The 15870-nt window shown below is 42.1% G+C and overlaps 1 protein-coding gene across 1 annotated transcript; it reads right to left on the bottom strand.

Moving 5' to 3' along the window:
- Window positions 1–2336: 2336 nt before the first annotated feature.
- LOC103609721 (melanoma-associated antigen E2) lies at window positions 2337–4557 on the bottom strand. The gene has a single exon (XM_008594013.1). It carries the CDS (start codon window positions 4339–4341, stop codon window positions 2770–2772), a length of 1572 nt encoding a protein of 523 aa, XP_008592235.1. The 5' UTR covers window positions 4342–4557; the 3' UTR covers window positions 2337–2769.
- Window positions 4558–15870: the final 11313 nt, after the last annotated feature.

The raw sequence follows: 15870 nt of genomic DNA, 5'->3' as shown, positions 1-15870 counted from the left end.
GCCTTTCTTGGCCTTCAAAGGAATAGCTATGGCCACAGAGAGACTACACTCTTTCCCTCACCATAGACATGTGCCCTGCAAGTCTCACTCTTATCACTTCTGGAAAACTGCATAGTGGCATCTGTGACACAGGGCTATTTGCCACTGTCTTCTTGCATCCTGAGCAACCTTGGGCGAGGAAGGACTTCTGTCAGGTTGTTGTTCTTTCAGGGTTGCAAAGAACATTACTGAATACTTCTGGAAGTCCAGAAACGGTAATGTTTGACAATCCCTGGGTGGAAGCCAACAGATAAGGCTGGAGGTTCGTAGAGGAGCAGATTGGGGAAGACTCACAGGACAGAGTAGAGAGATTGGAAAGAAATGAGTATTGTACACCTAGACAGCTTCCCTGGAGCCCCAGTGATGAAACAAGGAAGAACCGGAGAAACTTCAGCTTCATTTATATCCTCCTTCTGAGGGCTATCACCTTGCCTCTGCACCCTGGACTCCAAGCCTAGCTCTTATTGACTGGCTGTGTGACCTTGGGCTTATTAGTTAAGCCTCGGTTTCCTGTAATGTTAAGTGGGACTATTAAAATGCTTCTTGGAGAACTAGTGGAAAGATTAGAGCTAAGTACATGAAGAACTCAGCCCAGTGCCTGACACATATTTAGTACTCAACAATTGGCAGCTTTACATTGATGATTGTTGGTCCTGATGCCACACTTTCCCCTTGGCGGGTTTCTTTCTACAGGACTCCCCTGAGAAGCTGATATGTTTGAGGACCCAGAAACTGCACCAATCCAAAAAAGTCAGAATAAGAAAAACTTGGCACCTCAATCCACTTGCCCCCTTCCCCTGCCCTGCCCCACAAGTATGTACAAGGAGGCTGAAGAATGAAAGGCTCGCGATTGTGCGCAGGCAGGTCCCCACTCCAAGATCCCAGATTTTGAGTTGTATACTCTCCTGCCTCACAACCCTACCCCCACCCTGTTTTCAAGAATTCCTTTAGCTCAGGCTCTCCAGTTATACTCATTTTCTCCTCACCAGAAATCCCACCCTTAGCATTCAGTTCTTGGAATGCTACTAAAGGGGAGCTCACTGAGACCTAGTAGAGGCTGTATCTCCCCGGCAACCATGGAGTATGTCTGTGTGTGTCCTCCTCAAGCAGACAGTTCTAATTAGGCTCTGCACCATGGCTGGCCAGACCTGGACCAAAAGGGTATATCTTCCCTCTCCCGGTCTGCTCCCCCACCCCTCCCCCAGCAAAACGGTTGTGTGGTTCTCTTCCTGGGCTGACGAAAATGTGAGGAATGTCTTCCAACTTTCTCCCATCTAGTAGGAGGTGGCAGTTGGGGGTAGCAGTGGTGATTAAATGGATAAAAAGGGCAGAAAGCGTGAAGGTGTCAGGAGGTGAGGAAGCATAAAACCTACCTACTAGTAGGCAGCACCTCTTACCCCCCCATAGGTGATTTTTCTTATGACACCCACTCCTGTGCTAGGGATCCCTCCCAGAAATTGTTACTGCCGGCTCACTGCAAGCAAGGCTAGAAGCTGTGAGAGAGATCAGGAGGAAGACAGCCAAAATACTGACACTTACCTCAAAAGCTTGGGTGCTGAAATAAAGTGCGCTGGCAGAGGATCCGTGCAGAGCTCTTCCAGGTGGATTGTTCAGTCTGATTCAAGATCCAAGACCAGTTGCTTTCAGGAAAGCCATTGTTGATTCCTAAGAGCCATTCTCTGAAGATACAGGCCCTTGCTACCTCTGCCACAGACTCATCTTTCCCACTTTGAACTCAAAATTGTCTTTCTGAGTTACTTTCAATTCCCCTGAAGGCATTTTACACACTGCCCCTGTCTTCAGGAGCAGTCCCTTCCTCCTTCTCCCCAACCTCAGGGCTCAAAATAGATGTCACTAAAGCACATGTGTCCCCAGCTCTCCATACCACATCATCCTCCCCACCACCACCTCTGACCACTCCCCCACTCATCCCTTGCTTGACACTCCTGCACCTTCCCCAGAACTTCATGGATCCTATGGCCTTCTCCACCACCCCTCCCAGCACTTAAAGTTGGGAGTTATTCCTGCAGACTCCCACAGCACTCTGAGCTTACCCCTATTATCACTTGCCACAGCTTAATATAATTGCTGTTTTACTTCCATGGGACTCCTCCCCCTTAAGCCCTGGGACCCAGTTGGGTCTTCTTCACCCATATAGTTCCAGCATATAGCACTGTGCTCAGAGCATGGCAGGTGCTTAATAAATATTTATAGAATAAATGAGTGCATAAGCATAGTATCTAATTATGCTTTAACTTTTTACTGCACTCTGGAACAGCAAAGCAAATACAGGTAAATGGCAGTCTTTCTTTTTTTAATGCAACAATAGACACAAAGAGAGGGCAACCACAGATTAATCGTTTTGTGTTTGTTTTTGGTGTGTGTGCGTGCATGTGTGTGTTGTCATTGTTATTTAACTCCTGTATCAGATCATTTTACTGATTAATTCAAACATATAAATATTGCCAATACATTTTACACAGGTATCTGAACTTTTATACTGAAACAAGTCAAGGATGGTAAATAAGCAATTTCATTTCTAAACACTGATCATGATTCAAGGGTACATTAAATGAAAGGAAATATTAGAAGTGGAACACAGACTGCAATCACAATGTATACACCCCACCCCAACCTTCCCCAACTTTGGATTTGGGGCCCCAGTGTCCATTTCCCCAATGTCTCTTTTACTGATGTCATTCAACCAAAGTGATACATCTTCCCCAGACTTTACATGGAGCCAAAGAAGAACACAGCAGTTGCCTCTGATCTGGCTCTGGCGTCCTCATCTTCCACAGCCTCCCTATATTGCTCTGGCCAGTCCTGTGGTCGCTTTCTGTAGAGCTTTGCCATGTACTCCAAGGCTTTCATTTTGGTGGTTTCAAGGTGAGCTCGAGGACCCCATAGAAGCTCATATTCAACTGGATTAGAGTAGGATAGTGGCCTGCATTCCAGGTAACGCTGTCTCATAAGCTTACAGGTGATGGCATGCTTTCTCCCTACATCCACACTGAATCTCCGAAGCAAGTTCCAGACGTTGGCCTCTTTGACACGGTTGCCCATCAGGAAGATCAGACCCAGGATCGGCATCACATATTCTTGAGTGGGTCTCCCCAGGCTCTCTAGCATCAATTGCTCTTCTTCTGATTCTGGCTGCTGGACAAGGAGGTAGATGTGCTCACTGGTATCAACCTCAATCAGAGAGAACCCATAGAACAGGTCAAGGATTAGAGTAGCTCGACTGAGGATATTCGGGAACACATCCTCGAATTCTTTGCCAGTGTGAGCCAATAGCTCATCCTGATGTATGGGCAGCAGCTCCTCAGTGACATTAATGGCCAACTGGACCAAATCATTTGCCTTATCATTCATTATGTCCTCTGACCAGAACTCTAAGCCAGCAGCCTCGTTTCTTTCTTTGGCTTTGTCAGCTTCCAGGGCCTTGTTATATTCTTCTGGCCATCTCCAGGGTTCTTCACCATGGGCCTCTGCCACAAACTTCAGGGCTTCCATCTTTCTGATTTCCCTGTGGGCTCTAGAACCCCACAAGAACTCAAATTCGAGGGGATTAGTGCCATACACTGGCCAGTACTCCAAGAAGCGCATGCGTACAAAGTCAGTAGTGAGGAGGTTCCTTGTGTTCCCAAAAAGGTTGTTGATCCTCTGAGACTCATCCAAGACATCAGCCTTTAGCAGCAGGTCCCAAATGGAGGCCTCTCTTGCTCGGTTGCCATTAAGAAGAATGTGGCCTAGGACCAGGGCTAGAAGACCTGCCTTTGGCATGTCCAGGGACTCTGCTATCCGATCAGTATTCTGGGGACCCCGTTTGCTGATTAGGTTGTAGGTGTCGGTCTGGGGGTCAAGAACCCTCAGGTTCAACCCATAGACCCGATCCAGGTGTGCAGAGGCTCGTCTAAGGATCTCAGGGAACTGACCTGAGTATTCTCTGAGAAACTCCAGCATCTCTGACTGCTGGATAGACCCCTCGGTTTGACTTTTCATTCTCATGAAATTCATCAAAGCAATCGATCTATCTTCTAGAGGGTCGTGGACCTTGAGCGCCCCCAAACGTCGGGACTGCTCGTCAATCAGGATCTCGAGGTCATTCGAGTCCTGCGCAGCCAGGGGAGCCCTGGCACCCTGTGGGTCTATTGGCTCCTGAGGGCCGCGGGGGGCCTCGGGGACTAGCAAGGAGGTGGGGGGCCCGGAGGCGTTAGTAGCCTGCATTTCACCCCGGCCGTCGCTGTAATCTGCAGTGGTCTCTGCGCTGCCGTAGCGCGCATTCTGGCTTACCAGAGACATGATTCCAGGAGACAGGAACGGGCACGGTGAGGTCAGCGATCCGTTGCAGAGAGACCGGTAGATGTGGTGGCGTCTCGGCACAAAGTGGAAGCCCGAGACCCGGGGAGCTGGGCGGCTAAGAAGTGAGAGCTGGCGAAAAAAGCGATCTTTTCCACAAGCACTAGCCAGCAATGACCGCAAGCCTCAGTGTTTAGGTTTGCCGCAGCCTACGCAGGCGCAGTCAGGCTCTGTGACGTGTGGCCACGCCCTGTTCTGTCTTCCACTCCCGCCCCCCGCCCCTCACGGGCCGGCGAGACTGGTTGAAGTGGTTGTTGCAGAACTAGAACTTATTAGGAAAGAGAATTCAAGAAAGAGGGTAACAGAGATAAAGCAAAGGGGTCTGGGGGATTGTTCAATGACGTTCCCCTTGAAGTTTTTCTGTGGGGTAAAAAGCACCGTGCTAACAGGCAGTAGAGCGTTCGAGGAGGGGGAGGGGGGATAATGGGAATTATTTTACGGATTTATTAATGCATCCCACTCACTCAACAGATGTTTCTTGAGCATATGCTACATGCTAGGCTCAGTGTTGGGTATTAGGGGTACATCAGAGAACAAACTTAATGATTATCTCTTTCCGTATGGAGATTACATTCTGGAGTAGGTGCAAACAATGGTAATAATAATGAAAGCTAACCCTTATGGAATACTTACTATGTGTCAGGCACTGATTCTGGTGCTTTTACATTCCTCATATTAAATAATTTAGGCCTAGCTATAATGTAGCTACTCTTCATGGTCCTCATTTTACATATGAAGAAACTGGGTTAGGAAGGTGAACTTTTCTGTCCAAAGTCAGGCTGCAAAAAGTGAACCCAGGTCTGTCAGAATCTCAAGCATAAGTACTTTCTCTCACACCATCTGACCTTCAAGGAGTATTTAGCTCTATTTATTAAACATGAAACACTGCTCTAATGGAGGGCGGATTAACATGGTACAAACACAGAAGGAGCAAGCAATGAATTACAGCTTAGTCTGGGGTGTCTTGGATTGGGGGCGGTTATCAAGGAGTTGACCTCTAAGTGATGAAAAGAATGGGAAGTGTTATAAAGGTGTTCTACCCCGAGGGAACAGCAACAGGAAAGTGCATGAAAGTACAAAATAAATTTGCATAACAGACAGTCAGCCAGGGTGGCTAGAGCCAGAGTGTGTTAGGATGGGTGAGAGATGAGGATTTAGGTGACTGGATAGGAAGAATTGGATTTCCTGTTTTGCACTTAGCAGTATGTCAGAACTGGTTGGGGCCCCACAGGGTGGGAATGGCTACACCAGTACAGGGTCTGATCATTCAGGGGGTTGTTCATGTATGTGTATGTTTGCAAGTGCACATATGTGTTTGGGGAGGCATAATACAAACACTGGCCATGAAGAGGGGTCAGGTGCTTTATTTTCTGGGAGTGCTTCCAAAGTAGTTGGGCTGAAGCATAGCCGTAGTCCTAGCCCCCAGCTGTCAAGGAATGCAGTGGAGCATTGGGAAGAGAAGAAATTTATATAGGATTGCTATCTGCAGACACAATTGAAATCCTTAAATTCTTGATGGTAATGAATACTGTTAAATTCAGTCATCCTGTGCCCTGGAATTCCATCAGAGGCCACTATCTTCACACGTGAGGGCCGGACACTCACCTCTGACATTTTCTACATTCCAGGCGTTTTCTGCCATAGCAAGGTAGGTTGTTCAGGAACAAGGATTTGGTCAAACTGGGCTAAAAAGATCAGTGTTTACGCAAATATTCTACAAGGTAGAAATGTGTGGTTTGTGAGCTGATTGTTCCTTGGGAGAATTTTGTGGAAAGTGCGCCATCTTCAGAGCTTCTACCAAAGTGTGAATAATGTCACAACTGATGAGGTCCCTCTCCCTGGTCTTTCCCCTTCCCCCGAAAGGCTTCATGTTCCTAGTCTTAGGTGCTTCCTAGGGGCAAACTAAGGATTTTTAATGTCTCCAGTTGTAAGTGAAAACAGATACTGTACATCTTTTCCCCTGAAACTCAGCTCACAGTTTGTCCTAAGCTGAACTTCCTACTACCCCCCTTCCACCCCATCCAATAAAGAAAAACAACATTGAATGGCAGCATCTTACCTCTGAAAAGACATTCTGTTCAATTGTAGGCATTCTGGCATATTGTTGTGGATCTTTTTCTTTACTTGTACTTAACTTTTTAAAAACCACTTTTCAAACAAGACTGGCCATTTATTTTCCCAGGCCAATGGACGTTAAAGGCAGAAAATTAAGAAGGATGGAAGATGCTAGAAGTCAGCAAAAGACAACAGCAAGCAGTTATAATTGGTAGACACTTCAAAGGGAAGGAGGTGGAAACAATATTCAAAGTTGAGAGAATTAAAATTTATGGTTGTGTTAGGGCATCTGGTACAAGGACAAAAAGCTCTATAGCTAGTTGGACAGCTCAGTTGGTTAGAGCGTGGTGTTGAAACAATAAGGTCAAAAGGATATGATCCTCTTGACTCACCAGTTGCAAAAAAAAAAAGAGAGAGAGAGAAAGAAATGCACAGAAAGCTCTAGATGTTCTAATTGTCCTCAAATTCTTCACTGTATAATATAATGATTAATGACCTAGACTAATCAATAAAAGTTAACTTCTGTTTAAGAAGGCAGATAAGCATCTATTATAGAGTTATGAACCCAGAAAATATATAAAATTTTTCAAAAAGGGTTTTTACTCAAAGGGATAGTATAAATACACAGAAAGTTCACATACAAGGGTACTTCGAAAAGTTTGTTTAAAAATGGAATTAGAAGATAATATGAATCTTTCCATGAACTTTTTGAAGACCCCTCATATGTAAAATCTCATTCCTGGATGATGTTGTATGGATATAACATCATGGTAGTTATACCCAAATTGCTAATAGTATTTATTCCTTTATATCTAAAATCGTAATGATCACTTAGACTCAATTCATTTTTCAAGCAATATTTTATTCACATTCAAATAACATGACCTGATTATTAAGTAGGAATATACAGGAACATGTCAAAAAATTTTTATAAATATCTATGTTCCCACAAACCAGAGATATTTACTGTATTTTAGTATATTTCTTCCAATCTTCTTTTTCCCCTAATTTTGTTGAAATATTGCATTTCTGTAGAAAAGTGCATAGGTTATAAGATCAACAAATTTTCACAAATTGGACATATTTGTGTAAGCAGCAACTAGTCAACAAACAGAACATTACCAGCAACCAGAAGTCTGCCTTATACCTCTTTCCACTTATTAGAACACCCCCTGTGCCTCAAGGGTAAACACCATCTTAAGTTTTAACACCATATATTCATTTTGCCTATTTTTGAACTCTGTATAATTGGAAACATGCAGTATTATTATTTTTGTGTCGAGAGTCTTTCACTTAATATTATGTTTGTGAGATTTACTCATATTGTCCCTTGTAGCTGTCAATCATTCATTGTCCTTACTGTATAGTATTCTATTTTGTGAACATGTCAGAATATTTTTTTAATCTGTTCTGTTGTTCATGGGCATTGGGGTAGTTTCCAGTTTCTGGAAAGATAGTGCTGCTATGAATGTTATAGTACATATCTTTTCATAAACTTTAGCATGCACTTCCACTGGATATCTAGGAAAGTGATTTCTGGATTACAGGTTATGCATACCTTCAGCTACTATCAAGGAGTTTCCAGAAATGGTTATACCATGACCCATTACCTGTTTTCCTATAAGCAGAGAATGAACATTCTGGTTTCTCCCCATCTTAACCAATACTTGGTATTTTCTTTCTTTTCCATCATAACTATTTTGGTGGGTGGTGTAGTGGTGTGGTATGGTGGTTTTAATTTACTTTTCACTGATGACAAATGAAATCAAGCTCCTTTTTACCTGTTTATCATCCATTTGGATATCCTCTTTTGTGAAGTGCCTGTTCGAGTGTTTTGCACATTTTTTCAACTGGGCTGGCTGTCTTTTCCTGCTGACTTGTAGAGTTTTTCTACTTTATGGATACAAGTCTTTTGTCCAATGTGTGTATTGTAAATGTCTTCTCTCATAGGTGGGTTGCCTTTTCACTATCTTAATGTTCTATTTCAATGAACAGAACTTCTTAGTCATCGTATAGTTCAATGTATCAATTAATTTCTTTTCTGGTTAGTGCTTTTTTGGCCATCTTTTTGGGAAATCTCTGCCTACACCAAGGTCATAGAGGGTTTTTTCTATGTTTTCTTCCAAAAAGATGTACTGTTTTATCTTTCATTTTGAGATATAAAAATCATCTGGAACTTATTTTAGAGTATGATGTGAGGTAAGAGGTCATGATTCATTACTTTTTTACCATATGGTAAATGATAAAATACCATACCAATCTTCAATTAAACAAGTATCATTACTGAAAAAAATCACCCTTTCATCATAACACTGTAGTGTCACATTTGTCGTAAATCAGGTGATCAAATATGTGTGGGTTTGTTTCTGTATTCTCCATGTTGTTCCATTGGTCAGGCTGTTTATTCTTGCAATGATACCATACTGTCTTAATTGTTCTAATTTTATAATAGGTCTTAATATATGGTAAAATTGGTCTTCCAGCTCTGTTCTTCATCAAGACTGCCTTGACAATTCATGCCCCATTGCGTTTCTATATAAATTTTAGAATTGTATTCCCAATGTTCACACAAAAGCCTTGGCATTTTTATTGTGACTTCTCAATTTGGGAAGAATCAATATCTTTAAAATTTGAAGTCTTCCAATCCATTAATATGGTATATTCTTCTATTTATTTTTGTTTTCCCTAATCTTTCTCAATAATGCTTTTGAATGTAAATGTCCCTTAGTAATAGACCACCAAGAACATATTTCTAGTTGAACAACTTGGGTTTATTATCCATTGCAGGTATAACATACATCAGGGAGAATAATCTCAGTAAGAGGGTGTGAGAAGAGCTTATTGTAGGATTTGGGCTTCATTTTTGTGATGTGGGGGAGGATCTAAAGGAAGCAGGTGTTCACTCTAGATTGTATTCTCAGAAAGTGGAAGCAATTCTATATTTGGATATCTTTTCAAAATTAAATAATTTATTTTAATTGACCCATTGTAATTGTACATACTTATGGGGTACAATCCGATGTTTTGATACATATAATGATTGGGGTAGGGTAGTTAATGTTTCCAGAATTTCATTTGTTATTGATTTCTAATTTTTATCCATTGTGGTCTGAAAAAATACATGGGATAATTCCAATTTTTTTGAATTTGTTGAGACTTGATTTGTGACCTAACATGTGATCTATCCTGGAGAATGATCCATGTGCTGATGAGAAGAATGAATATTCTGAGGTTGTTGGGTGGAATGTTCTGATTGTGGTCTGAAAAAATACATGGGATAATTCCAATTTTTTTGAATTTGTTGAGACTTGATTTGTGACCTAACATGTGATCTATCCTGGAGAATGATCCATGTGCTGATGAGAAGAATGAATATTCTGAGGTTGTTGGGTGGAATGTTCTGTAGATATCTGCCAAGTCCAATTGGCCTAGAGTGTTGTTAAGATCTTGGGTTTCTCTGCTGATTCTTTGCCTAGATGATCTATCCAGTATTGATAGTGGGATGTTCAGGTCCCCTGCTATTATGGTATTAGTGTCTATTTCCTTCTTTAGGTCTAATAGAGTTTGCTTTATAAGTCTGGCTGCTCTGATGTTGGGTGCATGTATATTTATGATTGTTATGTCTTCTTAACGGATAGTTCCTTTTATCATTATATAGTGGCCTTCTTTATCATTGTTCTAGTTTTGGTTTAAAGTCTATTTTATCTGATATAAGAATAGCTACTCCAGCTCATTCTTCATTTCTATTTGCATGGTATATCTTTTTCCAAGTTTTCACTCAATCTATGTGTGTCTTTACAGGTGAGGTAAGTCTCTTGAAGGCAGCATAGAGTTGGGTCCACCTTTTTAATCCGGTCAGTCTGTGTCTTCTGAGTGGGGTATTTAATCATTTACATTGAGAGTGTTATTGAAAGGTCTTGATTTACTTCTAGCACTGTATTGATTTTTGTCCGGATGTCTTAAATATCTTTTTTCCTTTCTTTCTGATTTACTGTTTGTCTTCTGTGTTTGTTGGTTTTTTGGGTGGTAAATAAACATTTTTTTTCTCTTTATTGTTAGCATTTTTATTTTACTAATGGGTTTTGTTCTTTCTTGAGTATTTATGGCAGTGGTGGTTGTTTTCCTGGTACCAAGCCCAGTATTCCCTTGAGAATTTCTTGTAAGGCTGGTTGTGTGGTAGTGAACTCCCACAGTTTTTGTTTGTCTTAGAAACGTACTATTTGTTATTCATTTTGGGAGAATACCCTTGCTGGGTAAAGTATTCTTGTCTGGAAACTTTTGTCTTTTAGTATTTTGAATATATCATCCCATCCTTTTCTGGCTTTTAGGATTTCCGACGAAAATTCTGATATCAGTCTGATTGGGGCTCCTTAATAGGTGACTTGACACATCTCTCTTGAAGCTTTTAAGATTCTCTCTTTGTCTTTGAGTTTTGCCAGTTTCACTATAACATGTCTTGGAGGGGACCTTTCTGGGTTGAGTAGTTTTGGGGATCTTTGAGCCTCCTGAATCTGAAGATCTGTTTCTTTCCGTATACCTGGGAAGTTTTCTGCCATCATTTCATTGAATATGTATTCAGTTCCATTTCCTTTTTCCTTCCCCTCTGGAATACCCATGATTCAGATATTTAAACACTTAAGGTTGTGTGTTATGTCTCTTAGATTTTCTTCAAGTTTTTAAATTCTTTTTCTTTTTCTTTTTTTTCTTTTCTTTTTTTTTTTTTTTTTGTCTGCTTGTCTTATTTTGAACAGCCCATCTTAAAGGTCAGAAATTTTCTCTTCTGCTTGTTGTAGTCTGCTGGCTAACCTCTCTGTTGTGTTTTCTATTTCATTGAATGATTCCTTCAGCTTCTCAAGCTCCACTATGTTCTTTTTCAGAGAATTGATTTCTTTGTATATTTCCTCTTTCAGGTACTATATACTTTTTCTCATTTCATTGTGTTGTCTAACTGAGTTTTCTTGTATTTCATTTAGTTTTCTTAGAATTATTTCTTGAAATTCCTTGTTGGTCATTTCAAGGACTTCCTGTTCTATAGGATCTTGAGCTTGAGAGTTATTATTTTTCTTTGGTGATGTCATACTTTCTTGATTTTTCATATTTCTGGTATCTTTCCTTTGGTGTTTATTCAATGTGGCAGGGGATTCCACTGTCCACTCCTTCGACACATGTCTGGCTAGGATCCTGCAGGGACTGCCCATTTGGCATGGCTGCCTCAGGGACTGCCGGCCAGCAGCTTGGGCCTCTCTGGACTGTGGTGACTGGCCTGGGCTGGGAGTCCTGTGGTGCAGTGCCTGCCTGTTCTGGCACAGGTGGTTCAGGGTCCTGAGGGCCCAGTGGCTCTCAGGCCTCTCTGGGCCAAGGGGACTGGCCTGGGCTGGGAGTCCCATGGCAGTGCCTACCTGTTTGAGTTGGGTGGCTCAGGGCCTGTGGGCCTAGTGGCTCTAAGGCCTCTATCAGTGGCACAGACTGGCCTAGGCTGGGGGTCCCACAGCAGAGCCTATCTGTTCTGGCACATGTGGCTTGGGGCCTGTGGGCCTAGCAGCTCTCAGGCCTCTCTGGGTGGCACAGATTGGCCTGGGCTGGGAGTCCTGTGGCAGTGCCTACATGTTCTGGCACAGCTGCCTTGGGACCTGTAGGCCTGACATCTCTTGGGCCTCTCTGGGTGGTTTGGACTGGCCTGGGGTGGTAGTCCTGTGGCAGCACTTACCTGTTCTGGCTTGGGTGCCTTGGGGCCTGTAGTCCCGGCAGCTCTTGGGCCTTTCTTGGCCATGTGGACTGGCCTGGGCTGGGGTTCCCACAGCACAGCACCTGCCTGTTCCAGTGTGGGTGGCTTGGGGACTGTGGGCCCAGCAGCTCTCTGGCCTCTCTGGGTGGCACAGACTGGCCTGGGCTGGGAGTCCTGTGGCAGTGCCTACGTGTTCCGGCATAGCTGCCTCGGGGCCTGTTGGCCTGACATCACTTGGGCCTCTGTGGGTGATGCAGACTGGCGTATGGTGGGAGTCCCGCAGCAGCGCCTGCCTGTTCAGGCATGGGTGGCTCAGAGACTCTGAGCCTGCCAGCTCTTGGGCCTCTCAGAGCGGTGCAGACTGGCCTGGACTAGGAGTCCTGTGACAGCGCCTACTTGTTCTGGTGTGGGTGGCTTGGGGCCTGTGGGACTGGTGGCTGCCGGGCCTTTCTTGGCCATGTAGACTTGCCTGGGGTGGGGTTCCCACAGCACAGCACCTGTCTGTTCCTGTGCAGGTGGCTCAGGGCCTGTGGGCCTAGCATCTCTCGGGCCTCTCTGGGTGGTGCAGACTGGCCTGGGCTGGGAGTCCCATGGCAGTGCCTACCTGTTTCAGCATGGGTGGCTCAGGGCCTGTGGGCCCAGCAGCTCTCGGGCCTCTCTGGGTGGCACAGGCTAGCGTGGGCTGGGAGTCCCACGGTGGCACATACCTGTTCCAGTGTGGCTGCCTCTATGCCCAAGGACCACCTTTTTAATTTCTTGTAGGGCTGGTCGTGTGGTGGTGAACTCCCACAGCTTTTGTCTGTCTGGAAAGATGATTTTACCCTCATTTCTGAAGGATAGCCTTGCTGGGTATAGTATTCTTGGTTAGGAGGGTTTTTTTTCTTTTAGTATTTTGAACATGTCATCCCATTTTCTTCTGACCTGTAGAGTTTCTGGTGAGAAGTCTGCTGTTAGTCTGATGGGGGCTCCCTTATAGGCAACTTGATGTGTACTTTAATATTCTCCCTTTGTCTTTGAGCTTTGCCAATTTGACTGTAATGTGTCTTGGAGAGGATCTTTTTGGGTTGAATTTGTTTAGGGATCTTTGATCCTCCTGGATCTGAAGATCTGTGTCTCTACCTATACCTGGGAAGTTTTTCATTATTATTTCATCAAATATGTTTCCCATGCCTTTTCCTTTCTCCTCCCCTTCTGGAACACCCATGATTCAGATGTTGTGTGCTAAAGGTTTTCTGCTAGCTCTCTTAGATTTTCTTCATTTTTTAAATTTCTTTTCTTTTTTTTTTTTGGTCTCCCTGGGTAATTTAGAAAAAACTATCTTCAAGATCAGAAATTCTTTCTTCTGCTTGCTCTAGCCTGCTACTTAAGCTATTCATTGTGTTTTTTATTTTGTTGAATGAATCTTTCAGTTCCATTAGTTCTGCTATATTCTTTTTTAAGGTATAAATCTCTTTATAAGTTTTCTCCTTCATATCTTGGATTTCTTTTCTCATTTCATTGTTGTCTAACTGAGTCTCCTTATATCTCAATAAGTTTCCTTAATGTTGTTGCTCAGAATTCCTTTTCAGTCATTTCAAGGGTTTCCTGCTCTATAGGATCTGGTATTTGAGAGTTACTATATTCTTTTAGTGGTGTCATATTTTCTGTTTTTGTATTTCTAGTATCTCTACATTCATGTCTCGTCATCTGAGGGAATAGTTACTTCTTCTATTACTCTGGAGTGGGCTTTGAGAAGAGGGACATCCTCTTCTGTTTTCATTCTCTGCTGGTGATTCTCCTTGTGTCAATGTAGTCAAGTGTCTGGCCAGCTGCCTGAATGGTGGCTGTGGCTACTGCTGTGGCATTCAGCCACTTTCATGGCTGTGGCTGTGGCTGTGGTGGGCCACCTGTGAGGAAGTGGGTTTTTGGCATGCTCTCTTGCCTGCTTCCAGGTAGAGGATGCTGCCCTTGGCTCCTTCCTAGGGCTCTGAGCATGCTCTCTTGCATGCTTCCAGGTGGAGGGAGCTGCCCTTAACTCCTGCCTAGGACCCTGAGCCTCATAGCCCATTGCAGGAGACATTTGTGTGTAATTAATTTGGAGATGTTCAGACAACCACAGAATTTTTGGAAACTACTTATATCCCACCTTCACAGTTTTACCAAATTTAGTTGTTGGCAGGTAGGATGTGTTTTGGAAACATCCTCAGCAATACTTTAAATATAACCCACCAGTGATGGTTTAATATTGTGGCCAATTTGTCTGTGCAATTGAGGGTACTATCAGGAAGATATTTTGCTAAACTCCATTTTAAATGCTATGGTGCTACAAGTCAGCCATCCTCAAAGTACACAATATTATCTTAATTTTTTCTTTCTGTCTTGTCTTTTTTCTTTCTTGTTCCTTTTTATTTTTTGAACCAAGGGCCTGTTTCTAACAATTAATAGTAGCTTCTTTGAATTCTTCCAAGGATTTCACTTTTGAGTTTCTGCACTTTTAATGATCTCTTATTTTTAATATAGATGTTTCCTTAAATAAAGGCAAGAAATCCAAAAGCTCCTTAATTTGCCTTCAATCTTGTAAAACAGGGATTCCTGTCAAGCTCAGGAAAACTTTTTGTTTCCAAAGGATTCTGAAGTCATAGAATATAAAAAGCATATATAACAATCAATATAATATTTATTTGTTCATCTTTTGTCAGTTGGTAAGTCCAGGTGAGGGCAATTAATTTACCCATATGAACAGCTTAATTTCTGTGAGAAGCTTATATTTTAAGGGTTAATTTAAGTCTATGATAGCATATCTTTTCTGACAATTTTTAGTTTTATTTTTTTATTTATTAACCATTTACAAATATAAGTAAAGCAGAGTTGTTCCAGGGAGTCCCTAGAACATCTGTGTAGGTTTTGGCTAGTCTCATAATAGAGGTAAGAAATCATGGGTTATTTCTTTTTCAGGTAAAGGAATGTGGGTAGCTGGGTTTGAAATGTTATAGCAATAGACAGTGATGTGTGAAGGGAAAAGCCACCATAAGAGGTTAGGTGTCTAGCTAAAAATTGGTGAGCTTTCGTTTGTTCTTCTGAAAGAATTTATATGGCATGGAAAACCATTAAGTTTAGTAGAGATTGTACACCTAAATTAGTTGAAGTTTTTACATATTTTGCTATTGCCATTATAATTCTTAGACAAGGGAAATATGTCTTGTTTACTGAAATAAGCAATAGGCCTCTAATAATTTCTATGTAATTGAGTAAGTACCCTTAGTGCCCATTCAGACAAAGGGCAAAATGCTTTGTAAATCTAGAATCCTGGTAACATTTTTTTGAATAGAATATTATTCTATCAGTCTTTGTGCTTAAATATGAATATGTTTCTTTTAACTTGAAAAATATTCAGTCATTGAAAGATATTTATATTAGCATATTTTAATTGTGTATGACTAACCTAGGAAGTTAAATTCCCTTTGATTTTTGTTATTTTTTATATTAAATTTAACAACAAAATCAGTCATGACTGTTTTAACTTAATTGTAATTTGGAGATTTTTTTTGACAATTATTATTTTATTTATTGAAACATACATATCTGTGGGGTACAGCATTGAATATCAATACCTGTGTGCAATATGTTATGCTCAAATCAGGATAATTTGTACATTCAACATTACACACTATAATAATTTTTTGTGGCCCTTTACCAATTTCTCACTAACCCGC

The sequence above is a fragment of the Galeopterus variegatus genome, unplaced genomic scaffold, assembly GCF_000696425.1.
Source record: "Galeopterus variegatus unplaced genomic scaffold, G_variegatus-3.0.2 Scaffold9995, whole genome shotgun sequence".
NCBI classification, from domain to species: Eukaryota; Metazoa; Chordata; class Mammalia; order Dermoptera; family Cynocephalidae; genus Galeopterus; species Galeopterus variegatus.
This window is presented reverse-complemented; position numbering and strand designations above follow the sequence as displayed.